Raw genomic sequence first — 26,653 nt, 5'->3', positions numbered from 1 at the left:
CACACGTGACCTCATGTGACCCGCATGTTCTGCCTTAGGCCTGCCAGAGGTACCGCCCCGTCAAACAACTACGTATTCGGGAGTGCGTCAACTCTCCCTTCTCCATTCCTCTCCAGCTTCTCCCTCCCAACCGGCTGGCCGTCTCCCACTCATGAGCTCCTTTGTTTTTGAATGCTGCAATTGATTCATACACTCTAGACTTTGCACATCTCTCATAACCATGGCGGACATGCCCATTGGTAAGCTCCGTTCCTGCCTAGCCGCATACCCCCCGCTGACCTCACCTATCCAGTGCTCGACGGAGGAACGGGTTTCCTCAAGGTCGGATATGCTGCGCAGGTATATCTCGATATCCTCTATGTTCCCCCTCCACCGTCACCGTACTTACTCAATTTCCGCTCCCGAATAGAACTTCCCCGAGCACCAGTTCCCCTCAATAGTGGGGCGGCCTATCCTGCGAACTGAAGAACAAGCCGGTGACATCGTCGTCAAGGATATTATGTGCGGAGATGAAGCCGCGGCCGCCAGATCCATGCTGCAGATCAGTTATCCTGTATGTCGTCCCGGCGTGATTGCGACGAGCGCTGTTCCCCAACCCCCGATAGTCCCGACGTGTTAACCTGTGGCCGCTCGGTGTCAACAATCTAGATGGAAAATGGTATTGTCAAGAAGTGGGACGACATGCAACACCTATGGAACTACACCTTCTACGAAAAGATGAAAATTGACCCGACCGGTCGCAAGATCCTCCTCACCGAGCCCCCTATGAACCCCCTGAAGAACCGTGAACAAATGGCCGAAGTCATGCTGGAAGGCTACAACTTTGGAGGTGTATACGTGGCGATCCAAGCCGTGCTGGCTCTTTATGCGCAGGGTATGTGTTGTGTGCTGGGTTTACTATGTCCGCTGTACTAAATACGTCTCTCCGCCGACTAGGTCTCAGCAGTGGTGTGGTCGTCGACTCTGGTGACGGTGTCACCCACATTATCCCCGTCTACGAATCCACTGTCCTTAACCATCACATCCGCCGGCTCGACGTCGCCGGTCGCGATGTTACCCGCAATCTGATTGCCCTTCTCCTCCGCCGTGGCTATGCCCTTAACCGTACCGCCGATTTCGAAACCGTGCGCCAGATCAAGGAGAAGCTGTGCTACGTCTCCTACGACCTGGAACTGGACAAGAAGCTTTCGGAGGATACGACCGTCCTGGTAGAATCCTACACTCTGCCCGACGGCCGAGTCATCCGTGTCGGTAGCGAGCGTTTCGAGGCTCCCGAGTGTCTCTTCCAGCCGCATCTTGTGGATGTTGACCAACCCGGTATCGCGGAGCTGCTATTCAACACGATCCAGGGCGCTGATGTTGATGTTCGCTCGAGCTTGTACAAGGCTATCGTGCTCAGCGGAGGAAGCAGCATGTACCCTGGTCTGCCGTCGCGACTGGAGAAGGAACTGAAGCAGCTGTGGCTGACACGGGTGCTCCAAGGGGACCCAGAAAGACTGAACGTATGTGGTGCACCATCTTTAACATTGAGAAAAGTTACTAATTTCAATGCAGAAATTCAAGGTGCGCATCGAGGACCCGCCTCGGCGAAGACACATGGTCTTCCTGGGCGGTGCTGTGCTCGCCAACCTGGTATGCTCCATGCCCCGTCTACCGCTATTGAATACGACACTGACTATTTTTAGATCGCCGACAAGGAGGATATGTGGGTTACCAAGCAAGAATGGCAGGAACAGGGAGCTCGTGCCCTGGCGAAGCTTGGCCCCCGGTAGTTTGCTTTCATCTAGCGTCGCGGTAGTTGTGTTTGTTTCCTGTTTGTCTGCCTCCTGTTCTCCCCAAAGCTTCGTATCTAAACCTTGTTCAGTGAGCCTTGAGCTTCTTCCTTCCTGTGGATATACAAGCGCCGTCTTCTTGATCGCCCCGCCCTAACCTTGAAACAACGTCATGTCATATAAAGCTCCGGGATGAATCGATCCTTTGTCCCTGTTTTCTGTTCTTGTAGTTGGTATAGATAAAACGAATGCAAGAACTGGATCATGCATGATGTGTTTTGAGCACAGTGTGTTTGAATTTTCAGAATCCAACCACCGGCCCAAGGAATCTCGAACTTAGCCAAAATTTGAATTCCTTGTGTAGTCAAGTACAATGCTCAATATTTATGTGAATGTATGACGTATGAAACACATTAGTCTATGAACGAAATGGCAGAACGCCGTTCTATATACCGGGAGTTCCAATATATCAAACAATCATGGCCCTTCAACAAGGCAACATAGGAGGACCAGTGGAAAGGGGTAATAATACACCGGGACAAATAAATTTAACACGTCTAGTCTTCAGGATCAGAAGACTCAACTTGGTCGTTCTCGATGTTCTTCTTCTGTTCCTCGTTCATTTCCCGATAGGTACTCCAACTGAGGAGGAAGAAAGCCACCATGATAAGGACACCGCCTATTATGGAGGCGACAGAGAGCGGCTGACCGGTGCGGAGCCAGTCAACAATAGCGACCATAAAGATGGTCAGGAGGGCCGCCACGGATGAGAGTACAGGCGATGTGAGGGATATGAGCACCAGGAAGGAACCGGAGAAGGCTGTTGCACAGGGCAGAGAGCAAAACGTTAGCGCATTGGGAACTGCGGGGAGTTTGTCGCACGAGGGACACGCCGAGCGAACGCGAACGCGAGACGGGATTACAGCACTAAATCAAGCTGTCATGGATCGGAGGGAGAGAACTCACTAGCATTGGCAAGAACGGAAATTAGAAGCATCCAGGCGGCTTCACCCGTCGGCCAGCGGAAGGTCTCCAGTCCCAGGAAGTGAAGGACAGGGAGAGGAATCCAAAGCACAAATAGGGTGAAGCACCCGATCATGCTCGCAAAGGTATTTGCGAAGATTGTGCTCCGGCCGGCGCTGGTGCCTTCGGGTGGACAAGCGAACCGCTTATACAAAACCTCGTACAGGCCGTAGAGCACGCTACCAATACCGATGATGATGTTGCCTATTAGTCTATGTTCCGCTTCGTCGTGTCCCTTACCCACGGTGCCATCAGCCGTCTTCTTGTCCTCATCGCGGTCTCCGTATGCAACAACGAGGACACCAATGATGGCCACGATGACGGCGAAGACTTTGTCGAATCGCAGTTTGTCTTTGAGCAGAGGGATGGAAAACGCATAGGCGAAGAATGCCGAGCAATTGTAGATGGCGGTCAAGTCACTTGCAGTTGTCAGATTGACAGCCACATACCAGGAGCCGCCGGCGATGGTGAGAGCGGTGGTGACGAAGGCAGTGGTCTTTAGCATATACCGGGCGGGTGACCGGTGATAGCCATGGGCGGTCGGGTGTAGACTTTGAGTCTCCACCATCTGAGCTGTAGAATAGATCAGGGAGACATGGCGACGCCAGAATGCCGACCACGATAACTTCCGTTTCTGTAGCCGCAGGATCAGGAGTTGAGCTGGCCACAGGAGAGCCCAGGAACCATGTGTCATATAACTGTGCGATCAGGCAAGAACAAATCAGCCACCATGAAGTATTATAGAGGATTCCGACTTTATATCCGCTCGACTTACAGCATGCAGTATGGTTTGTCCCAGTGCAGTTCATGCTGAATATACACTGCGGTCTCAGTCTGCACCACAAAACTCGCCAAGCTCAACAGGAGGAATCCCGACGCAATGAGGTATTTCTGACGAGTCGCTTGCTCGGCCGCATGTTCCGGGCTGCTGCTTCGTATCGTTGGCCGTCGGGTATGGTGGTGCAGCATCGGCCTGCCTTCCACATCGCCATGGTCGAGACTGGCGTTGGACAGGCGACCCCGGAGGTGCTCGTCCTCGTCTTTCAACAGCGGTTGGTGGGATCGGGCGTCATGTCGGTGCATGGAGGAACGATTTGAGGGCATTTCTCCGTATGAATCACGGTGGGAATCGAGAACCGGCTCAGAGTCCCTGGCCTCTTTGGGGCCCAACAGATGCGAACTGTCTGAAGCCATCTTGTCTTAATTCTGCGAACTATATATCATGAAAAATATAAGAAGAAGATAGGAAAGGTAACCTTCTCCTTACTCCTTGAAACCTGGATTATGGTCCTATCGGTGGACTGTTGGGGGATGACGCTTATGCGAACCGACTTTCAAAGGAGCGACGAAATCTAGAATAGGGAGTTGTCCATCCAGGGACCAGTCAAAGAAAGAAAAGGAAGTTCCAGGGCAGATCTAGCTCCCCTGGAAAGACAGCAGGTGACGAGGTCTTGCGGAGGACATGTAACCCATCAAGGGATTACCCTACTGCCGAGGCCACGTTTGCAGGGACTTGACGTATGAGTGGTGAAACGGAGGAAGAGAAGGAGAGGCGCTGAATAGCTCAGGGAATTGGAGAATGTATTTAAAGACAGCACAGGTTGCAGCTCTGCAGAATCCAAGAAGAAAAGTTCCGGGGGAAAGACGGAGTTGGAGGGAAGTAGAGTATGCGATGTGACGGAGTAGTTGTCGGTGACGGCGGAAAGACCATGTGCGCGGTCTTTTGATACAAAAGCGTCGTCTCAGGACGGGGACTATGACTAAGGCTCGCTGGACCACGCTAAACCATATTCGGACATCATATGAGCTCAGTAGGACCGCGAAATATAAAACGTGACTACAGGTCAGCGCCGCCCCCCCGGGGGCCTCGGACTATCTGCGCCGATTTTCCGGTAGTCATGTGATCCGATCCCGCCGCCGGTGGGCTGAACAGCCGTCCTCTGCATCTATCCGTCATCTGGCAGAGAAGCAGTACTTATTCTGTAAAGCATTACCCCAAGTAGGCCTGGGTACTTCGATATATATGACGGCTTTGTGTACTGTAATCTACCGCGAATTTCACCAGTTTCCAATCACTGCTAAAAACAAAGGATGTATGATTTGTTTCGCCATCTCTGTAGTTCTACAAAGGGACTACAGCACATAGGCCGAGTAGAGTCATTCAATAGAGGAAGTCGAGGTCCGGCGAATGGAAGCGTGACACCATTGACATAAAATATTTGGCGAGAGAGTACTCTTTCCAGTCTTTTTCCAGCTTAAACGAGAGTCTACTCTTCGTGTGTCTACGTACCAACCCTCAGAAGCATTAGGGTACCGCTTGGATCTAAATGAATGCATTGGAAATACGGATGGCGCCTTTGACCTCAACGGAACGGACTTCGCATTTTCTGCACGAAATGTATACTTGACTGGTACACATCTCCATGCTGAGTTAAAAACGTGGAATGGAGGGTGGAGGCCAACGTGGATTGATCTCCTTGTTTTGATAGACTGGTCGACTGACCGGCCCCAATTCCGCAAACACAAAGGTATTTTCTACGACGTTAGTATTGACTATTACCTGAAATGGGTGAAAGATTTCGAATCAGCCAAGCTATGTTCTAGGTCATGGATATTCCAAGAACGTCTGCTTGCACCACGGGTTGTGCATTTTGCGAACCAGCAATTGTACTGGGAATGTGAAACTGCGAAATTTCTGGAGGAAAGCCCCAAGAAGCCGATTTATCGATATAATCCATGGGCGCAGAGGTCAGGAACGAATCTGAAGAGCTGGAACATATATTCCAACGAGTTATGCCGACCGCCATTAAAGAGAGACCTGGGGATCAATCACATCTGGTCGTCTTTGAAAGCCATGCATGGATGCGAAAATCTCACCTTCCGGAAGGAAGACCTGTCTCAAGACACAAATCTCCTTCGCCAAGCCAAATACATGTGTTATGGCACCGACAAGTGGGAAACAACCCATCCGCTGATCAAGTGCTGGTCTAGAATTGTAATCGCCTACTCAGGGACAAATGTCACGTACAGTGGTGACCGCCTGATCACCATTGCTGGTCTGGCCAGGATCCTTTCAATACAGACAGGTATCCGCTATGCCGCCGGCTTGTGGACGATCCAGCTTCCTCGTCAGTTACTCTGGTGGAATGTCACCGAAAACCCCTCGAAGCCACAGGACAAGTACTTAGCTCCATCCTGGTCGTGGGCGTCCTTCCCCTGTCCTATTACAAGCAGGGGTTTGACACTGGAGCCAATACTGGAGAGCAAGGGGGCGATGGACCTGATAAAAGTCCTCTAAATAAATATTGAACCCATTACAGGATCTAAATTTGCACCATTCGGGGGTGTCAGAAGCGGTAGTCTTCGTATTCAGGGCCGCTTACTTCCCATCAAACTCGATTTTAGTGCTTGGCCATACGGCGCATTGCGGAAGGAAGCCCTGGTACAATACTGGGCCATCACATCATTTGAACGTCCTATTAGAGAAATGTTTCTCGTCCCCGTCCTCTTCACGCGGTCGAACGAGCGATTACCCGATGGCATGCCTAATTCTCTTCTCCTGGAGTGGACAGAAGAGAAAGGCGTATTCCGACGTATCGGAACCACCCGACTGGGTAATCGGTGCGACCTACGAAGAATTATACCCGAACTATACGAAGCTTTGAACAAAGACCACGAGGATGAAGACGATGATGCAGATACCGATGGTGAAGCAATACCCGAAGATGAGGAGACCCTCGTGGCGTACCCACCTCGCGGTGAGCCTAGTCCAGTGGATGAAATGCGCATTGAAATTCTACGGCGTTATTCGTCGGACGAAATGCGACGCAAGCTTTCTGCAGTACAAAACGGGATACAGCAAAAGATTGCTAGTCGGGCTACAGGCAACGAACAGATGCGTCATTGGGCGACGGCGGCTGAAAAGGGATTCACGCTTATGAGGCAAGCAGTTCTCTCACAGGTACCTAGGGAGCCTGGGGAAAAACTTCATTTTGATTTTGGGAAAACGGAGGAAATCCAGCGGTCAATATCAGAGACGGTCAGGCGTCAAACAGGCTCGAAGGTGCATATCGAATTTACCTCAAGGAGGACTATGTGGACGCGGAAGCATGTTCATAAACTGGAACCTAAGGCTGCCGTGGAGACCCAGTACTACCTCGGGTATGCCGACGATGATAGTGCCTCGCGTTATGGGCATTTCATCTTTGAGCTCTGTTGAGTGTTTATGCTGTATATAATTGGCATGGGATTAAATAATGACGCCAAGACAAAAGGATTGATTTATGGACAACTAGAATGGAGGATATGCATATAAAATATCAGTCACTCAGCATGGAGAGTATATCTCATGTACTACTGAAAATCATGGCCCTCGCCGTCCAGGATTTTCCCTAGAAGGTATGTTATATATAGAGACAGTATTTTCGCTACTATACGGCAGTGTCAAATTTTCGATGACTATGAATTTGTATATCCGAGTCAGTTCATCTTGAGCAAGGCCGTAAGGTAGGACTTCGCATGCGATACGCGACTTTTCTCGTTGTTGCGATTTGTCACCAAATGTCCAATCGACATGAATGCCTGAGTGTGCGTCTTTTGCCGCCTATGAAAGATGATCAACACTGTAGACAGGTACCTGCAAACCAGGAGAATTTGACCTATCCAATCCGTTTATTCTGCGGTTCACTTGAGCCAATTTGATGAAAATCAACAAAGATAAAGTACCAAGGATCGATTTAAGGGTAGCAACAGGAATACGAGGAAGATCAAAGATTTACAGTTGAAAGGGAGAGGCTATGCATCAACGACAGACCAAGCCCCATGTCCAGAGTTCTAACACTATTAAACCTGGAACGAACTGCTGGGTCGAGGACCGAGCCCACTCTTTTCATAGGCCATATCCAACATCTTCATCTGGGCGATGGAGTCGGCACCGCTGATCCAGTGTTGCGTCTCTCGCCCCTTGACTCGATTGACGAATTGCTCCAACTGGTGCCGATAGGACATCCAGAAAGGCTCACCTGGAAGGTCCGCAAACTCTCCTCCAGCTTCCTTGAAGGTGTACGCTTTGTGATATGTTGTCTTCTCCCAGCTGCGGATAACCTTGCCGGTGTCTCGGTCACGGACTTGGTTGGCATCTGTGATATCGATCCGATGCCAGAATATCCCATGCACAAAGCCATGGAGGGTAAGCGTGCGCCGTCGAAACATCACCTGGGTCTGAGGGAGGGTCTCATCCGCGACGTTGACTTCTTTCTGGGTCACGGTGAGGTGCGATGGGGTCCAGTACGTGGGTCCTTTCAACGTACTCGCAGCCTCTCCAACGCCCCCATTCGGAAATCGGAACTTGGCTTGGAAGTCGTAGTCACACTTATCGTGGACCCCGTCCGTGTAGGCATGTACCTGACAGCTGAGACACTCCTCGGGCTCTGTGTCAAAGACCATCCGCAGCGCGGCCAGGTTGTAGGTCCCCATCGCCATCATACTGCCCCCCGCCAGGTTGTAGTTGAAGTGGATGTCGTCCTTGCTGGTCCCCCACCACGGGATCATCGAGACTGCGTTGGCGTGCTCCACATTGGCCGGATCGACCAAGGAGCGAAAGTAGGACCAGGCCGGGAAGAAGCGACTGTGAAAGGCCTCGAGGATGGCGGGACCATTCGGCTGCGATAACTCGGGGAGGTTGAACAGAATCTCCGCCTCGGCCGAGTTGGACACGGACGGTTTCTCCACCAGCACATGTTTGCCGGCGCGAATGGCCCGGACGGCCCATTCATAATGGAGGGCGTTTGGCAGCGGGATGAAAACACAGTCGATGTCGGGGTCGTTGATAATGTCTTGTCATGTCAGTCGGCAGCTCAGCTCATGGGGGGTTGGTGCTAGCGGGAAGCCTCTACCCTCATACGAATCTCTGACCTCCGGAATGGAATGGGACTTTGCGAATGCCTCCGCCTTCGTCCGGTCACGAGCCGACACCGCCTTGATGATGACTTCAGGGTGGGATTTGGCCGGAGTAATCAGGGCCAGTGGCCTAAAAGTGGCAAGTTAATAGTGAGGTCTCGACTTCACACATGGTCAGCGTCCCAAACCGTACGCAATGCTAGCCGCTCCTAGAATGCCAAATTTGAGGGCATCTCCGCGCTTATCAGGTACCTGCGGTGGACTGAACGCCTGATAAATCCGACCAACCATGGATGCCAGGGATCCCATGATGCTACCAATGGATGAGCTATGTCTGACAATGCTCGGGATCCAGCCATGGACCTACCTTGCTACTGATGGAGGATGAGCCGAGGGACAATCGCAGGAACGACCGATGCGCGTGGAGGAAGAGAGGGTGTCAAAGAATGGGAGAATGGGAGGGCACCTAAGAGTAAGAGTTGCAAGGGGTGGCGAAGGACTAGGTAGGTAGCTGAGAGGGAACCAACTGAAGCGCGGGCAGCGTCCTGTGTCTACCTATATATTGGCAGTTTCCCATGGCGTCAAGACACTCAGGCCTTGCGATCGTTGAGACAAAAACAAAGAAAGGTTGGCCAGACTCCTACCGGAGATTTTGCCGAGTCAATTATCGCCGATGGCTGTGCCAGACCAATGTGACTGGGCTTACGATAGGCACAGGCTAGGACATACTTAGGGTCCACGGCTCGCATGTAATGTCGGTTGGAAGAGAGGCGTTCTTAGAGTACTCGTAGTGTCCAAGCAAAACATGGACTAGGTTGTCTGCTGACGGTTTGAGCGAATCGCGTAAGTGGCCCAACCTGCAGGTAACATAATGAAATAGTTCGATGCTAAAAGCTTAACCTCCGATCACCAGTCATTCATACGGTAAGTTTTTTTTTGGGTAACTTACGCCCGGGGATCCTACAGGGTAGGTTCAGAAGTTTTGAACTATCGAAAACACGCTAAAATGACCAAAGATCTGCTGATGTGGCCCGGCAGATCTGAGCAGCCAAGGCGGAGGGATCCACCGACTCTGTTCTCCAGGTGGATTTTGTGGGATGTTGAGGCCAGTTTAGAAGTGCACGTGGGAAAAGGGGACAATGAGCGAGGCCAGGGTTGGAAAGGAACAGCCGAAGTCAGTAAGCGAGTGACACCTCCGTACTATGACTAGCTGCAGGACTACCTGGATAGCCCAGGCAGGGTACTTTGTAGAACCAAGATAACCCCGTAGACCAAGAGGCGGCCTACTCCGTAGTTAGCGCTTCCAGAGGGTACGTAGTAGGCGGCTTCTTACCCGCTTTAGCTAGCGTGTGCGCATTGAATCGGCCCCAACCGGGGTGGGAAAAAAAAGAACCAAAAAAAAAAAAAAAATAAAAAAAGAAAGAAAGAAAGGAAACGAAAAGGTACGCCTCTTCCGATAAGCACAAATTACAACACATGCCAATTTGGGGATGGTTGCGTTGACGCGGCCAGGGGTTCAATCATCATCTTCCTGCAAACAGGAGCACTCATATCCACAATGGAGTGCGACAATATGACTGACTCTACCCGATCCATCGTATTAATGGGCAAACCGAAAATCTAACCGTCGGTTCCCCTCATCCTTGGTGGTGGCGATATATTCAATCCGCTGCTCTTCCGTCATAGCCATCCACTTCCGGTCCCGCTGTCGGTTTCGCAGCATGTAATACGCCTTGATGGCAACATAGATGGCGATGTTGCTGCATACAAGGCCCAGGAGCACCCGGTTCCCGTATACATACCGAGGGGCGTCCCCTAGTTACAACGATGCCACCTATTAGCTCGGGGAGCTCGTGTGGGGTATTGGCCGACGAGCTGGCCTTAGTTTCGGTTGACTTACAATCTTGGTAGATGTTCGAGGCGATAATTCCCGACAGCTGGACACACATATTGTACAAGGCAGCCGCCATCGCGCGGGTTCGCACACTGTTGGCATTGCGCGAGTTCCAACCGGCCTGCAGAGCATGTGCTAGGTCCATGTTAACGTGAGGTTCCATCGAGACTATCTGACACTCACCATTGGGATAGGAAAGAAACATGGTGAGAACTGTCCATGCACTCCATTTTGGCGTCTGAGTGAAGTCCACTATGTTCATGTATAGAAGCATTGGCAAGAACCAGAGTTGCGCTGCGGCACCCGTCCATGCAAGCGTCTCGAATATCTCACTGATATAGGTGAGGAGGATCCGAGTTATGATTTGCATAACCTGTGAAGTATTAGCCGGGCTAAGTCAACCTCAACATCTTGCAATCAATGCGTACGTTACATGGGATGGCGAGCAAAACAGTCTTGTAGGTTTCGAACCCAAAATCCCTCATGAACAAGGTGAAATACTGTGATACCGTCGCTACAGTTATTAGCATCACACTGTCAGGTCACTACTTCAGAGAGATGGTATACGGACTCCAAGGCATCAAAAACATGATGCCTAAGATGTATAGAGGCCACAAGTCATAATCTGCGAGACCCTGCCATACAAGTCGGGCTGTGAATGGTTGACGGTTATGCATTGTGCCTTTACTTGGGTCCTCGCGAATCAGCCGGTTGACCAAAATCGTCTCCTCTCTATCATAAAATTAGCAGTTTTTACTCTTAATGGTGTGTTCCACACTGCGTACCTCTCCGTGAACCAGCCCTTTCTACCCCGAGCCCAATGGGCCGTTTGAGTAACAGAAGGTGGCAGGAAGAAAATTGCTAGAATTCCGAGGGCGAGAGTGAAAAGTCCCTACATTCGTTAGAATTTGTAGACTCGCAGATCCAGCTGCCTACTTCAATTAGGAAAAGCCAGCGCCACCCAGCTCTGCCTTCATAACCGCGCAAGTGTAAGACCCCGAACGCGAGGAACCCTGCAAGAATGTCTGCAAAAGACATACCCGCGTACCAAAATCCTAGTCTGATGGATAGCTCGTGGTGCTTATAGAAGTAGGAAAGGTACAGGATCATCTGGGCGAGTCATTCGTACTCTTTCTATGAATTCGTACGGGGTAGTGGCACCCACCGTTGGTGTAAAGCCCCCAGACAAGACCCCTATCAGAGCTCGACAGGCCAGAAAGGACCCTCGGCCCTGAAGCCAGAACTGACAGCTTGCAACAATTGACCAACATATCATTTGCAAGGGAAGCCACCTGTCAGCTCCCATGTACTTGCCAATGCATTGGGACGGGATTTCGCTTAAAAGATAGAATAGCCTGAACAATGTATTTCCAAGGTTGTAGTCTGAATCCATGGAACAACGATCAGCAAGTTGATGGCTTAATATATACACGGGCTAACGCACCATTTCGAGATAAGCCAAGATCGGTCAGGAAATTGTCGGCATTCGCTTGCTCTAGGACAATCCAATTCCCAATTTAGAAAACCTGAGTATTTAGGAACCTTACGGACTGCCTACTCACGAATGTTGGATCGGTCAAGCTCTAAGGCTATAATCATCACACATGCTAGAGTCATGATACGAAGGTCCAGCTTTTTGACTACCCTCTGGGTGGAAATATTAGTACATGCTTTCTTATAGATGGCCAGATTGTCAACTTACAAGCTCTTCCCCCCAAGTCCATCTTGCCGAAGGGTCATATCTGTGAATATTTTCCCAGTCGGCCCGGGGCCTATACTCGTCAACGAGTTCAGGGTCATCAAAAACAGATGGCTGAGTTGCAATTGAATTTGGATCATAGTTTTTAGTGCGTTGGAACCAGAACCGACGGTCATCTGACGCACAACAGAGTGATGCGCGATCTCCTAGAGTTAAGTGCCTTTCCTTTTCAATTACGGTGATTTTCTCAGCAGACAAAGCAGTTGATGAGCTGGGGGTCCTGGACGGAAGGCTGTCCGTTCTTTGCGGGCGAGCGATGACAAGAGGCATTGTGCAACACTAACATGAATTACTCTAGGATTGAGACGTAGGACAGGTGAACTTGGAGCTCTAGTAGGGCAAGACCGGCATTTATCTTATATAGCCGTCTCTCATCACGATGCTGTGTTTTATGGCTTGAGGGCCTCGATGGATCTACTGTGCAAGCCACCATAACAATCTTGTTGCTCCTGCACGATATCACACGACTACCTAGACATCCTAGCATGGAGGCGTTGAAAATGGCGTTTTCGATAACAGTGGACGGTCTAGATAGATCTATGCAACAGCCCTGGCGGAACAGCCCGTGAGGCTCTTCGGCGCTTAGACTGTGCAACTGTGGCATCGCCAGTACGGATTTGCAGAAGGGATATAGATGTGCAGATGTTCACAATAAAGAGAGCGATAGAAGCTCTTATCAGAAGCAGTGGCCATCCTGTTTTCCACAAAGGTAGGCACCTAATCAGATAGCGTATGGAACTGTTCCATTGCAGAGTGCCCTGTGAAATTTAATCTACACGCATTCTTCGGCCTGTAGCTTTCCGGCAGACGTTACACAAGGTATTTTTTCGGGTATTTGCACTCTGATTCCCTGAACTGGATCCTGATCGGGCAGTTATCTCATTCTTCATATGCAAGGGTGAGCGTAATTTGGGATTTCAGGTTGTACTGTATGCGAGGGGACTGGAACCTTGGGATCTAGGTCGCCAGGGACCAGGTTATACTGCGAGTGATGGACAAAAATATTGGTCAATGTGAAGTAGTTTCCCTCGTGATTCATGCCGAATGATTCAAGCTTTCCGCACAGTATAACTGGGGCACAGAATTATGTAAGTAAAAATGTAGGTATATTCATGTTTGCTGGCGGAAAAGGCATTAGAGGACTAAATAAGTGTTCAAACCTTGGGTTTAGGCTTGAACAATGCCTCCTGTGTATCATAGGTGTACTTGAGATCAAGGTGCCAGTAGTTAGGGGCAGTCGGTTTAGCAACCAACCAGGCCTGATCCAGGGCATCGACAACCTCTTGAGGAAGAGGCCCCTTCTGTACATCCTTCAGATTGTTTTGCAGCTGGGCGAGGCTGCTGACCCCGAGGACGATGCCATCACGGCCATTGTCTTTCATGTTGAGAGCCGAGTGGTGGTGGACCCAACGGAAGGCAGTCTCCGGCATGGTCAATCCGTGTTTTGCAACCACAGGTTCAATAAGCCGCAGGGCGTCAAATGTTGCATCCTTGAAGTACCGATTGCGGTACAGCTTTCCAGTGGAGGACTGATCACTGTATCGGCCTTCGGTGGGGATATCTTGTGTTTTGTATTTACCGGAGAAGAGCCCACCGGCTAGGGGGTTGTAGATGACAATATCAATGCCGTAGCGTTTGCAAGCGGGGATGAGCTCGGTTTCGATCCCGCGGGCTGCGCGGGGTGTTAGCCTCCTGTGACATGGTTCTGGGGTACGTTGGCATTCAGACTCACTGATAGCATTGTACATGGCCTGGTAGATGGTAGGACGCACCCAGCCCCTCTCGTTGCAGATGGTGACGATTTCTGCAACCTCGAACGCGGTGTAATTGCTAAGACCCAACTGAACGAACTTCCCCTCCTTGTGCAACTCATTGACAGCTCCGAGCGTCTCCGCAAAAGGCACAGATCGGTCAGGTGCATGAAGATAGAAGATATCGACCTGGTCAGTCCCGAGCTCCTTCAGAGAAAGCTCAAGGTTCTGGCGGAGCACGTCGGGCTTATGCGCACCCGCAGTCCTCGGATACCATTTCGTCGCCAGAGACAGGCCGCGTTCCTTCCACTTAGCCTGAGCCGTGAATGCTTCCTGTTCCCCTCCCACGTAGATCCGGGCGGTGTCGACTTCCTGGAAGCCTTGCTGCTGGAAATAGTCCAGGCACTTATTGAAGTCGTCGAGGGAGGTGATGCGTGCTCCTTTTGACTCATCAGGACCGAAAGTCATCAGGCCAAGAATAGCCCTCGGAAGGGGATTCTGTGCGACCAAGGGCATGTTGAAGCCGTTCGAATGGTGGGGTCTGGTTGTGAATGCGGGGTGAGGAGACTGGGAGCTAGAGAACCGGGCCGGAGGGTCATTTGAGTGGAATTATAGAGGGTACGATATGGACGACTTACCCTTAAATATCTGAGAGATAATAAGGCTTGATTTGAAATCAGCAACGCCGATGGTGCTCCGATGGGACTTCCGGCTAAGATGGTGGGGTGTATTGGATGCGGCCGGATAAGATAATGAATAATACGGCCGATGATGTGATCTCACCAAGGTGAATATGCTCTTGTAGTGAATCGAAGTCGCGGACCCACGCACCCGAGGTCCGATTTACTACATTCTGCTCACCAGGGCCCGAGAGGGTTAGAAGAATTCGTAGCAGGAGCGATCCGAATGCGAACACACGAAGGTATTCAGGCGAGCAGGCGAGCATGGGGACCATGTTCGGTGAACACACTAATAGGCGGAATACAAAAATCCCCTCGTCAACATTCCCCGCGGAATACATCCACTATCCAACCTTCAGCAAACACCATTGTCACGAGTGAGCAACATATCTTGATCTTGTTTACCTTGTTATGGCGACGCCTCAGAGGCATTTCTCGATCCTAGTGATCAATCCAAACACATCCTCCCATATGACAGAGGGGTTGAAGCCTATCCTCCGCGGCCTCGAGTATACAGATATCCAGTTCGACTATTTCACCGCCCCGTCGACCGAGTCAGTCACACTCCCAGATGGACGCACTATCCATGGAATCGCAAGCATCAACTCCGGCGAGGATTCAGCGCTATCGTTACTGCATTGCTGGCCCTTCCTGGAGCCTCTGATACCGAAGTACGATGCCTTCCTAGTCGCATGCTATTCAGCCCATCCACTTGTGGACATGCTGAAACAGGGCATTGCAAAACTTGAAGCGTCAGGTGCCCCGCCGGAGCGCCTATCAGCATCGACGTCGAAGAGGAAATATGTGACGGGCATTTTCGAAGCCAGTGTTGTTACCTCGCTATCTTTGATCAGTTCATTCCAGCTTACGAGTGATCGCTCTTTGCATAAAGCGCAAGCTCAAGACACTTTCGGCATTGTCTCCACTGGCAGTGTGTGGGAAGAAGAGCTCAGCAAAGCTGTCCGCGAAATGCTTGTCAACTCCAGCGATGCATCCATTTCCACTGGCCGCTTTGCCGGTGTTGGGACCACAGGCCTGACAGCAGTCGAACTGCACACAACTCCTCCCGAGGAAGTGAGGAGACGATTGATAGACGCCACGCAAAGACTGATCAAGACCAGCCCTCGTCCTGTGAGTGCTATTTGCATGGGCTGTGCCGGTATGGCGGGTATGGAGGAGGCGGTCCGGGAAGGCTGCGTGAGAGCCTATGGTTTACAACAGGGGAGCCGGGTGAGCATCGTGGATGGTGTCGTTGCTGGCGTCGGGATGCTGGTGACTGCCTGCAAAGGGAGGTTTTGAATGGCCATACAACTACAATTTTCTGTACATACGTCTGAAATAATAGTAATGTTGAATTGCAGAAGTGGATGGTGGCAGCAGTTGATACCTTAGGCCGCAACAAACGTAATCAGATGAGTCCCCGCGGGAACGCGCTCCTTCACGCGTTCGCCATAGAACGTTCCTCCACTACTTCCGGTGGTCACCTCACAATGCCCAGGTATGTGCTTGTCTTCGGTCTACTCGGTTCTTCTAAGCTGATTGAATTTTCGGTAACAGAGAAATAATCACAATCCAAGCCGGCCAGTGCGGCAACAACGGTATGATCCCAGCGACACAAGTCTCAACTGCCCCCGGTTGCGACGTCTCAACAATTCGACTGAAAGCCGATATTGTCCTCGGATAGCTGACAAGCATTCATCCAGTTGGCGCACAATTCTGGCAACAGCTTTGCCTCGAACATGGAATCAGCCAGGATGGAAATCTGGAAGAGTTTGCGAACGAAGGTGGTGATCGCAAGGACGTGTTTTTCTATCAGGTACGACACCTGCGGAAGATGGAAAGAAAAGACATCTCACTGTTTATTAGAGCGATGACACTCGATATATCCCTCGAGCGATCCTGTTGGACCTAGAACCCCGGGTACGAATCTGTTCAACGCATGATGTAACTTGAAGAATCGCGATGCTAAACATCGCCTCAGGTGCTCAATGGAATCCAATCCGGACCTTATCGAAACATCTACAACCCCGAAAACTTTTTTATCGGTCAACAGGGTATTGGCGCGGGAAATAACTGGGGTGCGGGTTATGCGGCTGGAGAGGGCGTGCAAGAGGAGATCTTCGACATGATCGACCGAGAAGCGGATGGGAGCGACTCCTTGGAGGTATGACTGATCGCGCGCAGAGAGGATATACAGTGTCCGGCATCAGCTGACACGCAGTAGGGATTTATGTTCCTGCACTCCATTGCTGGAGGTACAGGCTCGGGCCTGGGCAGTTTTATCCTCGAACGCATGAACGATCGATTCCCAAAGAAGTTGATCCAGACATACTCTGTCTTCCCGGATACGCAATCCGCAGATGTGGTCGTCAACCCTTACAACAGTTTACTGGCGATGAGGAGACTGTCACAGAATGCCGACTCGGTGGTATGTAATGGCTAGCCGTGTTGAAATCCCCAGATATCTAACGATGCCCCAGGTGGTTTTGGACAACGGCGCATTGTCCCGTATTGTCGCAGACAGACTTCACGTTCAAGAACCCTCGTTCCAGCAAACTAACCAGCTTGTGAGTTCTGTGCCTACGAGTCCTAGAATGGCCTCTGTTAATTGAGATCAGGTCTCGACGGTCATGTCTGCCTCGACGACCACCCTGCGCTACCCCGGATACATGCACAACGACCTCTGCGGCATCGTCGCCTCTCTTATTCCTACGCCACGCAGTCACTTCCTCATTACCTCCTACACCCCGTTTACGGGCGACAACATCGACCAAGCCAAGACGGTGCGAAAGACAACTGTGCTCGATGTCATGCGTCGTCTACTGCAACCGAAGAACCGCATGGTGTCGATCAACCCCAGCAAATCTAGCTGCTACATCAGCATCCTCAACATCATCCAGGGTGAAGCCGATCCCACGGACGTGCACAAGTCCCTGCTTCGTATCCGCGAACGACGGCTGGCTTCGTTTATTCCCTGGGGACCGGCGAGTATCCAAGTCGCACTCACGAAAAAGTCGCCGTATGTGCAAAACACGCACCGGGTCAGTGGACTGATGCTGGCGAACCATACATCGGTTGCGACGTTATTCAAACGCATCGTCCAACAATATGACCGACTGCGCAAGCGAAATGCCTTCTTGGAACAGTACAAGAAGGAGAGTCCCTTCACGGATGGACTGGGAGAGTTTGACGAAGCGCGTGCTGTGGTGATGGATTTGGTGGGAGAGTATGAAGCGGCCGAGAAGGAGACTTACCTCGATCCGGACGCCGGGAAGGAGAAGGAGTTGGGAGTATAGAAAGGCCGATTGTCTTTTTTCTTTTTATCTTTTTTTGTTTTGCTCTTTAGCATTCACCTGGTCCTTCACGGTGGGTTATGGGGTACTCTGGAGTGTTCCAGCTGGCAGGGGCGTTTGCAATTTTCTGTTAATGTGATGTGACTTGGGGGTTTCTGTTCTATAACCACGGCCTTGGCGCAGACCTTATTTCGGGCAAGACGAAATGGAATGAAGACACGAAATGTCGATAGACGGACTGGATCCACAGTTGTCGATCCGATCGCGGCCAGAGAATAGTTGAAGAAATGGAAGTCTAAGTCCGAGACGGTGCAGGGACCCTCAGGACGACGACTTCGTCACGACCCCAGCGGGTAGACGCAAGCAGTGCCGGATGAGCTGAGGGTTTTTCATGGGAATCTTCCTCGCAGGTCCCCACCGGGAGGGGGGAACATTTTTCTTTTTGGTTGCAGGGATGGCAGGAAAGGTGAGAACAGACCGATGGGAGTCGATATCTGGCGGACTAGTGGTGGTGCGAGGAGTAAATTACGGCGTCTGAAGGGGGTCAGGTGTTGAGCTGGCGGTTTACCCGCATGCTCCATCCTCGGAATCAGGGAATGATCGTCTGCCTGGCGCCGACCAGCAGAATGAATGCTCTGTTCGTGTCGATCTGGAATCCCGCTGACTCTGAACACATGCCTGTGCGGAAGGACAAGACGGGCGTCTGGTTTTATGCCCAAGGTGAGGCCTGAGCAGAGGACATGGTCGGTGTCCAACAATTGAGACGAAGGATTTCGTCCATCCATGGATCCGACTTTATCTGGTGAGGGGGTCATAGCTTTGAGGATTACCCCCTGCTAGTCGGGGACTATGTTCTATTTAATTTAAATGGCCTGGTGATGATTCAATGAACAGGTCATCGCAGGGAGTCAACCGGCATGTAGGTACTGCCCGGAGTAGTAGTAACTAGTAGTGGTGGCTGACTCTATCGACGATCCTGACGTCGTCGGTCATCCAGGTACATCCAATCCATTCATGTAACCGTCACGCTCTTCTCCATGGCTTCTACTGGGATGATCTAATGACCATCTCCACTGCTCGCCATGGATGCATCACGTGAGGCCGTGGGTGGTGGCGCAGACCCAATGATTCAGGCGTAAGGACACCTGGACTCGCTTAATCCGCTCATCCAGTCGCCGAGGCAGTTCCTGAATATGGACATCCATCCATACTGGCTGGGTACATGGATACATACTTGGGCGAGACGCTGAAGAGGAGATACCCACTGCGTCGGGTGTACCTGGATGGTGAAATGCAAAGCCTGTGGGCCAATCATGGAGGCCTTGTTCAGTCTCCGGTGGCCAATACGGAGCCTGGATTATGGACAGGATTGTTCCAGGTATAGGTATCTAGGTATCTATCTACCTAGGGAGCTGGTCGATACGGCGTCGATGGTCTAGAAAGGACAACCCGTCCATGTCCAGTCGGCCAGAGGGAACTGGATTCCCGAGGAGGAGAAAGGGGGAACAGGTGCACGAACGGATGACCGACTCGAGAGTCAGGCTCTCTTGTTGTTATTTTTATTCTGTCTGTCGCATCTCAGGAAATTAAGAATCCGACATATACGCAAGTAGACGGCGTCAGATACTCCGGATCTTCCAGACGAACCACACTAGTCGCTGGGTCAAATAGTCTCCTTATTATTCAGAGGAAATTACCTGAATCCTCTACCACCTGGAAGCTTCTGGCTCCACCGCGGATTTGCCTCACTTTCGGCCACCGTCTCGAAGCGGAGTGACTCAGCATCCCCGTCTTCCTCTTCCGTCTGTATAAATTGACTTTGCCTGTCGTCTTTCGCCTCCTTTGTCTCTCTGTCCCCTTTTTTTCCCTTGTTTGGCTGCCTTTTTTGCTCTCCCGTCGCTTCCGATCGTCGGTTTGCTCTCGCCCGAATTCACCTCTATAAGTTCTACTCTCCCCCGTTCTCCCGGCCTTATCTGCCTGTCTTATCTGCCACTACTCCGTCTACCTACTTCGCCTCTCTCCTCCTGACCTACTGGTCGTTCCACGTCATTCTCGTCCATTCGGCCTCCCACCGTCCTTCTTAAATACCTCTTCGCCTCCTTTCTCTCCCTCTCTCCTCTTCTTCCTGATTTCTCTCCTCTTGCTTCCTACTTTCTCTCCTCTTCCTATCAATCGTTCATCCGGAGTGACGTCGACCTCCACGCTTATCGCTCTTCCTCCGACTCCGGCCCCTTATCCGACTTCCACCTCTTGCCACCACAACCACCACCGCCCAACATGGCCCCCCGCAAGCCTCGTTGCAATTTCAAGGATTGCAAGGAAGCCGCCCAACGCATCGTCGGAGACTGCAGTTTCTGCAGTGGCCACTACTGCTCAAAACACCGAATGTTGGAAGCCCATTCCTGCACCGGCCTAGAAGACTGCAAGAAGGAGTCTCACGCCCGCAATGCCGACAAGCTGAATAGCGAACGCACCCAGGTCATCAAGGGTGTATAGGCATTCATGCTGGGCCGGTTCTGTCAGCCTCCACCTATCTCTTGTCCTTTTTTTTTGTTGTCTCTCGTTTCGGGCGATCGCCATCGTTCGACTCGCCCGAAATTAGCACGGTGTTCCGCCTCATATGGGGCAGTTCGGTTTCTTCCTTATTAGCAACTTCTGCATGGGCGATAGCTCCTTCGAGTCTCCTTCACAGTTCGGTCTGGGTGGTTTCCTATTCTTCTCTTCTTGGTTATCTCTTCATCTGGCTTCCATACGCGTGGCGTTGACACCGGGGGTGTGGGTTTGGTTCTTGTCTTTGGTCTACATGGGTTGACATCGTCCCGAGCGGATGATGCAGGCCTAGTTTCCTATACGTTGTGTTTTGGGTCGCTTTCCAGTCATCTACCTGGATAGATTGGCGATTGGTTTCGACTGGTCTCTTATTGGCGTGTCACATAGCCAAGCGATCATAGGTACATACAGCATCTTCTCTGACCCATCCGCCATTCCCGCTGGCAATTGCACGTAGAGAGCCTGGCTGCAGCTGGTTTGCGTAGCCGCCCGCCCGCATCCACATCCAGCCACTGAGCTTGGAGAACGTAGCCTTTCACATCGTCGGATGGTGGGAGGTGGGAATTTGTGGCTAAATTTAATTCAAAGTTTGTATTGAATATATGGCTCTGGGTACGGACATTCCAGGAAACCGTAAACCATAAAGCTCAACGCATGGGAACCAACATGATCGAAGGTTGACGCTAACCCGGTCCGATCTTGGGCCTAGACAGAAGTTAGCAACCTGACATGGCAACGCATAAAAGTTCGACTTACATGTCATGATGTTCGCTTAACCGGCTGAGATACTTGTTCAGTTCTTCCACCCGCTCCTTGTGGGTTTTGACCCCGTCACGCTTCAGGCGTTCTTGCAGCTGCCAACCGGTTAGCACAGCCGTCAAATGACAAGCGAAGAATCATAAAAAGGGGGAGGAGAATCATCGGGGGGACAGGAAGACATACCCTCTTGCGCCTTGCCTCTTCATGTTTCCTCTCCGCCTCGGTCTTCCCAGCGACAACATCTCCTGCGGGCGAACCCTCAGGCTCAGTTCTGTCCTGTTTCTCATCAACCACCGGAGTCGACACGGCCGACTCCTCGCCGGGAGTTGATGTCGATGTGGCTGTCGCTGGCGGCTGAGATTCTTCCTTGTTCTTCTTCGATTTCTTCTTTTTCTTTTCTACTCGTCCATCGCTCACCTTAGAGCCCTTCAGCTTGAGCTTTCCGCCCCCGCCGACGGAGTATTCATCGCCCGGCGCCATCTCGGCTGTGTGTAGGATATTGGCCGTGGGGGTGCGAGCAGTTGGATGTATTCTGGGCGAACGCTCCAGTGGCGGAAGCTCCAAAAATGGTAATATCACGTGATTTACGGATGCACTATAGACTATCTTCAAGAGGCCGTCTGTTCCCATAATTTGCACTACAATATGAAAATTCATATTCCTGAGACTAATACTGGTAGCATCAGTGGCAACATTTCTGTGGTGCTCAGATGCAGCCCAACACTGCCAGAGACTACATGGGCTACGTAACATTGTTTCATTTGTTCTTACCTATATGAATGTGATATGACTTGAGCCTCTTTGATAGACTTCATCGGTGACGATATCCAAAACATCCGCGTAATGTTTGTAATATCTTCTTACTTCTCGCCTGCAGCATTATACTAAAGTAGTCGAAGACGTGCTAGATACTCGTAGACATGCTATTTCCAGGCAACTTAACTCCCCATTACTACCCATACTTCCATAGTTTGGACACTTTAGTAGCTGATACTTCGGCTAGACCATTTTTATTCCCAGTCATTGGTTTTAAATTTAATAATATGTAAAAGAATATTAGAAAGGCAGAAATAATATCTCACTGCTACGCTTTGCGCATGCAGACAACAACCATACTCTCCAACTACAAGCTCCCCCACCAGCAGTCCCCAGACCCTTCAAAACAACCACACAGCTTCAACTAGAAGGAGATAGAAAGATACTAACCAACCAATCAGAAAAAGCCCAGGGCAATAGCAACCAACCCAAGCGTCGAGATACTCACTGCGCCAGTACGGCTAGCTGCACCAGTGAAGACAGGCATATTGGGCAGAGAAGTCGGAGTAATGGAAGGAGTAGCGGTCGAAGACGCAGTGGGGCCTGTCTTCTCATCACAGTTGGCCTTGCGGGCAGCACATACGGCCATGTTAGCCCCAGGGGCAGTACGGCAAGCATTGTACTCCTGTTCACAGTCCGAGCTGCCAGTCGCCGGGGTGGCGGAGGGAGTCGCGACGGGCGTGGAGGAAGTCAAGCTGGTGCAGGAATGGAGGCTGTGGCTGAGGATATTACAGTCGCGCCTCTGGGCCTTGCAGTTGGCGTCGTCTCCACCGTTCTGCTGGCATTTGGCGTAGGAGCTCTCGCATTGCAGGGTAGCCGCATCCTGGCACATGGCGTTCTTCGAGGCGCACACGGCCATGTTGGCACCAGGAGCGGTGCGGCAGGCGTTGTCCCGGTCAGTGCAACCCTGGATAACGCATTGGGGGGCAGTAGCTTGAGAAGGTCCCAGAGAAGGTGTCGGGGTTGCACTGCTGCTAGCAACAGGGGTAGTGCTGCTGCTGCTGCCGCCAGAAAGGATTTCCAGACTGAGCCTATCGCACTTGGACTTATCAGCGGCGCATGTAGAGATGTTGGCGTCGGGAGATCGACGGCATTGCTGGAAGTCCTGTTCGCATTGGCGGTTGATGGCCGACTCACACATCGCGTTCTCGGAGGAGCAGACGGCCATGTTGGCGCCAGGGGCAGTGCGGCACGCCGCATCTCTCTTCGCACACTCCTGGACCGCGGCGGGCGAAGGGTTGAGGCCCGGTCGAGGAAGGGAGGCGGCCATGGCCCCGGAGTACGCCATAGCCAGCGTAATGGCAAATTTGGCGTTGACCATGGTGATTCGATAGATAGATATTTTCCAAGATGAACAAAACGAATGTAATCCCGGATATTGAGCAGTGATGTAAATGAGTGTGTTGCTGGTTTCTAGACATCCCCTGGTGACTCTAGCGACTATTTATGTTTTCTAGACCGGAGAAGTGAGTACCGGCGGCGATGCCGAGGGCAATCTGGAACTCGTTGATCTATACTTACTGTAGTTCGTGGCAAGGAACTTTAGGTCGTTCTAGTCCGGTCAAATATGGATCATGACAGTTAGAGTAGTGCTCTGCCATATGATGCCCCGTTTAAGGCGGGGGCCATGCCGCATTTTCGGATGCCGTTAGGGTGACTGACTGGCGAGCACCCACCTATACTCCGTATGCAGTAGATGCCTACTGGTAATGCATGGATATAGTGGAACACATTTAGTGGATTTGCTAGGAGGATCACCGACCCCCGTCTGTGTTATGAGCCCCAAGATAATCCAGTCCCACTATATCTCTCGGACAGGCCGGCTGACAGTGGTTAATGTCTGGTTATCCTGCACTATAATGATACAGGCTCCAAATTTTGTAAAACTAGGTCCGGCTCTGATTATTTTACTACCTCTCTGGAGAACTGCAACGGCATTTTTACTATACGTGAGTCAAATTGGACATTCACTTCATGCACAGGCGGAAGTAAAAGGGTCAGTGCCCTTTCAGAATTCCCGGCATGTTCAAAATCCACTTATGGCTGGCTGGATGTGGACATTCATGTCTCAAAAGAAGACGCAGCTGAACTCATGTTGGGGCCAAAACCCACGTGTAGATGGGGAGTGTAGACCCTTAGTGTACTATAGCTTGGGGGCCAGGTAGTTAAGCGACTGTCATAGCGAGCGTACGCAGTACCTTTGATGAGTGGTGCTCCGGAAATATCCAGAACCCACCAGGTCCTATTCCGTGTAATCTAGGCTCCAAGCGTTAGTATATTACTCTGACAGTTGTGGTAGTACGGAAGTCCTCCTCGTATGCACTATCGATCACTTCACGGTGTGTATTGCAAAACAAAATGAACCCCACTGAGCTGGCATTCGGACGTGGCATCTGATAAATATTCCATCCTAGTCGAAGGATTCAAATCCCGCTTTCGCCGTTTTGTCCAGTCTAGTAGATGATATTAGGAGACCCTGAGGCCCAATAGCCTGACATAGGCTATTTTAGTTTCCTAGTGATCGACAGCCCACTCCAGGTCCCCGTTGGACTAATAAAGTGTTGAGCAACATATCGTGCATACTTTCTTTTTCAGGATATTCTATTGTTGTAACGAGGCATCTGAGACACTATATGCCTTTAATAGCCATATCTATCCAAAAATTTATCCATAACATTGTGTTTGGAGTAGGGCGATACCAATGATCAAATCCTTCTCCAAATGGACTCCACTTATCTGCCGAATAACATATCCCCACTCCAGCTTCCCATAGAATTGAAGTCCCTAGGAGAAATCGGTTGTGGGAGAGGTGGAGGGGTACTACGTCGTTATTACAGTTCTACTAGATGGAGAATACGGGACTTACCAAACGCTAATGTAGCTAGAGATATGGTGCGTAGCTTTTCAAAACATTTAACTTGGGCAAATAATTAGGATTAAGGGTGGTGTCTTTATTACGATATTTGTCTAGATGATTTTGTCGTGGGCATCTCGGAGTGGATATGTCGGTTTACTTCAACATTGGTAAAGATAGGGCGGCGATAGTTTTTTGATGTACAGAGGCTTGTGGCGATCGGGCGTGTGGCAGAGAGGAACTGGGGGACCTGACCGCCAGCCTGTTGTTGATATATCTCTTTTTGTATGTGTATATTTAGTTTGCTTCACGATCAATAACCGAACCCTACATTAATGTTCCAAGGTCGCCCCTTAGGGTTTCGCACCCAGCCGTCTACTTTCAAAAGCACACCGCCGATAATCAACGCTGAAATCTCGCAATCTTCCTGCACAGACTAGGTATTCACGTCCATGTCTAATAGACCGGCTTCTGATCGTACGAAGCATATTTCTTCCCCTTCCTCAACCGCACTGGCCCACCAAGCCCCAAAACACCGACCTCCTCACCCTCAGGCATTTGATCCCCCATCCACCCCATGCACCCCGGCACCTCCTTCAACTCCTTCACAAAGTCCAACCTGTAAGCCATTAGAAGCGGCACATGGTGCGAAATCGACGCGCCGATACACATCATCGCGAATGAATCCAGTTTATTCGTCCAGCGTTGCGACCAAGCCGCGTAGATGGCCAACAAAAGGAGAATCAGAAGGTGGATAGCGAGCAGAACTGAGAAAACTACCACACCCACGAGAGAGATCACGGGTACCTGCGAATCGGCGCCCATATCAAAGCTCATCGTGAGATTACCGAGATCAAATGAACCTGTGGAACCAGCGTTATTCTCCAACCACGTTTCTATGGAGATGTAGGGGGCGGCATTAGATGCGTTTTCTAGCGACTTAGTCCGCTCGAGGAAGTTCTCCAGCCAGTAGACGATCTGGTATCTGATTCTCGACCTGTTTTCCCCGCCGTCGGAGTTGTCGATGCAGCGGCTGATTCCGCTTACGGAGGGGAGAAGGTGGCGCAGGGGGCTGAGGTCGATGCAAGCGCTACTGTGGACTGGCCACCACTCGAGGTGATTGTTGTCGTTGCGGAGGGCTGTGGCGCCGTACGTTTCGGGGTAGGTTGCGCGGGTGTCGATAAGAGAGCCCGGGCCGAAGAGGGTGAGCTTCCGTGCAACCTGAGCAAACTAGTCATCGGCAATATGGCATGTTCTCTTCTCCATCTCTCAGTTGAGGCCCCTAAGAGAATATACATTAACTGTCAACCATGATAGATCTGTACAGTTTCGGTATGGTTCCCCCGAGAATCCAAATCAGCTCGAAAAGGATTCTTCTTTGCTGATTTGGGTAATACCTTGAAACTGGGCTCTGCACGCTCACTTGATTCGGCGTTGTTCAAGTAAATTTTTCGATTGGCTCCCGTCTGTAAGCTGTGACCTCAAGCACGGCGGTGTTGGCAGTTTCTGGGCCCATAAAATTGTGCTCCAGTAGGACTGAAACAGTTTTTGGCGCCGACAAAAGGGGCTGTGCAGAGTGAGAATCAGTCCAGCCCCGAGCGACG

General features: G+C 51.1%; 10 protein-coding genes across 10 annotated transcripts; 3 read left to right on the top strand and 7 right to left on the bottom strand.

Annotated features, from left to right (window-relative positions):
- Positions 1–86: 86 nt before the first annotated feature.
- Positions 87–2,113, top strand: BDV59DRAFT_173307 (actin-related protein 2). The gene is made up of 8 exons (XM_073688873.1): positions 87–239; positions 293–339; positions 410–553; positions 649–874; positions 937–1,502; positions 1,555–1,632; positions 1,686–1,813; positions 1,865–2,113. The coding sequence occupies exons 1-7, from the start codon at positions 221–223 to the stop codon at positions 1,770–1,772; spliced, it is 1,167 nt and encodes a 388-aa protein (XP_073550633.1). The 5' UTR covers positions 87–220; the 3' UTR covers positions 1,773–1,813; positions 1,865–2,113.
- On the bottom strand, positions 2,113–4,511 carry BDV59DRAFT_173303 (DMT family transporter). The gene is made up of 4 exons (XM_073688872.1): positions 4,063–4,511; positions 3,571–3,979; positions 2,739–3,493; positions 2,113–2,592 (listed from the first exon to the last, which is right to left on the bottom strand). Exons 2-4 carry the CDS (start codon positions 3,897–3,899, stop codon positions 2,330–2,332), a joined length of 1,347 nt encoding a protein of 448 aa, XP_073550632.1. The 5' UTR covers positions 3,900–3,979; positions 4,063–4,511; the 3' UTR covers positions 2,113–2,329.
- A 1,771-nt stretch (positions 4,512–6,282) lies between these two features.
- BDV59DRAFT_199843 (uncharacterized protein) lies at positions 6,283–7,014 on the top strand (the record flags this gene model as incomplete). Its single annotated transcript, XM_073693443.1, has 1 exon — positions 6,283–7,014. One exon carries the CDS (start codon positions 6,283–6,285, stop codon positions 7,012–7,014), a length of 732 nt encoding a protein of 243 aa, XP_073550631.1.
- A 562-nt stretch (positions 7,015–7,576) lies between these two features.
- Positions 7,577–9,316, bottom strand: BDV59DRAFT_145356 (Gfo/Idh/MocA family protein). Its single transcript, XM_073687259.1, has 4 exons — positions 9,061–9,316; positions 8,887–9,006; positions 8,690–8,823; positions 7,577–8,629 (listed from the first exon to the last, which is right to left on the bottom strand). Exons 2-4 carry the CDS (start codon positions 9,000–9,002, stop codon positions 7,638–7,640), a joined length of 1,242 nt encoding a protein of 413 aa, XP_073550630.1. The 5' UTR covers positions 9,003–9,006; positions 9,061–9,316; the 3' UTR covers positions 7,577–7,637.
- A 977-nt stretch (positions 9,317–10,293) lies between these two features.
- On the bottom strand, positions 10,294–12,616 carry BDV59DRAFT_191731 (putative MFS transporter; the record flags this gene model as incomplete). The annotated part of the gene is made up of 11 exons (XM_073691942.1): positions 10,294–10,508; positions 10,594–10,722; positions 10,771–10,960; positions 11,016–11,101; positions 11,159–11,319; positions 11,373–11,479; positions 11,524–11,697; positions 11,753–11,970; positions 12,032–12,082; positions 12,150–12,234; positions 12,290–12,616. The coding sequence occupies 11 exons, from the start codon at positions 12,614–12,616 to the stop codon at positions 10,294–10,296; spliced, it is 1,743 nt and encodes a 580-aa protein (XP_073550629.1).
- Positions 12,617–12,948: 332 nt separating this feature from the next.
- On the bottom strand, positions 12,949–14,728 carry BDV59DRAFT_173298 (aldo/keto reductase family protein). The gene is made up of 2 exons (XM_073688871.1): positions 14,079–14,728; positions 12,949–14,018 (listed from the first exon to the last, which is right to left on the bottom strand). Exons 1-2 carry the CDS (start codon positions 14,611–14,613, stop codon positions 13,501–13,503), a joined length of 1,053 nt encoding a protein of 350 aa, XP_073550628.1. The 5' UTR covers positions 14,614–14,728; the 3' UTR covers positions 12,949–13,500.
- A 68-nt stretch (positions 14,729–14,796) lies between these two features.
- On the top strand, positions 14,797–18,073 carry BDV59DRAFT_191730 (tubulin-domain-containing protein; the record flags this gene model as incomplete). The annotated part of the gene is made up of 8 exons (XM_073691941.1): positions 14,797–14,817; positions 15,204–15,936; positions 16,481–16,593; positions 16,644–16,697; positions 16,759–16,941; positions 17,002–17,205; positions 17,258–17,344; positions 17,396–18,073. The coding sequence occupies 8 exons, from the start codon at positions 14,797–14,799 to the stop codon at positions 18,071–18,073; spliced, it is 2,073 nt and encodes a 690-aa protein (XP_073550627.1).
- Positions 18,074–21,303: 3,230 nt separating this feature from the next.
- BDV59DRAFT_199839 (uncharacterized protein) lies at positions 21,304–21,859 on the bottom strand (the record flags this gene model as incomplete). The annotated part of the gene is made up of 3 exons (XM_073693442.1): positions 21,304–21,325; positions 21,377–21,474; positions 21,563–21,859. The coding sequence occupies 3 exons, from the start codon at positions 21,857–21,859 to the stop codon at positions 21,304–21,306; spliced, it is 417 nt and encodes a 138-aa protein (XP_073550626.1).
- Positions 21,860–22,592: 733 nt separating this feature from the next.
- BDV59DRAFT_199838 (uncharacterized protein) lies at positions 22,593–23,516 on the bottom strand (the record flags this gene model as incomplete). The annotated part of the gene is made up of 1 exon (XM_073693441.1): positions 22,593–23,516. One exon carries the CDS (start codon positions 23,514–23,516, stop codon positions 22,593–22,595), a length of 924 nt encoding a protein of 307 aa, XP_073550625.1.
- Positions 23,517–25,318: 1,802 nt separating this feature from the next.
- Positions 25,319–26,229, bottom strand: BDV59DRAFT_173288 (uncharacterized protein). Its single transcript, XM_073688870.1, has one exon. The coding sequence runs from the start codon at positions 25,884–25,886 to the stop codon at positions 25,506–25,508; it is 381 nt and encodes a 126-aa protein (XP_073550624.1). The 5' UTR covers positions 25,887–26,229; the 3' UTR covers positions 25,319–25,505.
- Positions 26,230–26,653: the final 424 nt, after the last annotated feature.

This window comes from Aspergillus ambiguus, assembly GCF_047715705.1.
Source record: "Aspergillus ambiguus strain CBS 117.58 unplaced genomic scaffold BDV59scaffold_6, whole genome shotgun sequence".
Classification (NCBI taxonomy): domain Eukaryota; kingdom Fungi; phylum Ascomycota; class Eurotiomycetes; order Eurotiales; family Aspergillaceae; genus Aspergillus; species Aspergillus ambiguus.
Note: the sequence above shows the minus strand (reverse complement) of the source record. Positions and strands in the feature narration are given on the sequence as shown.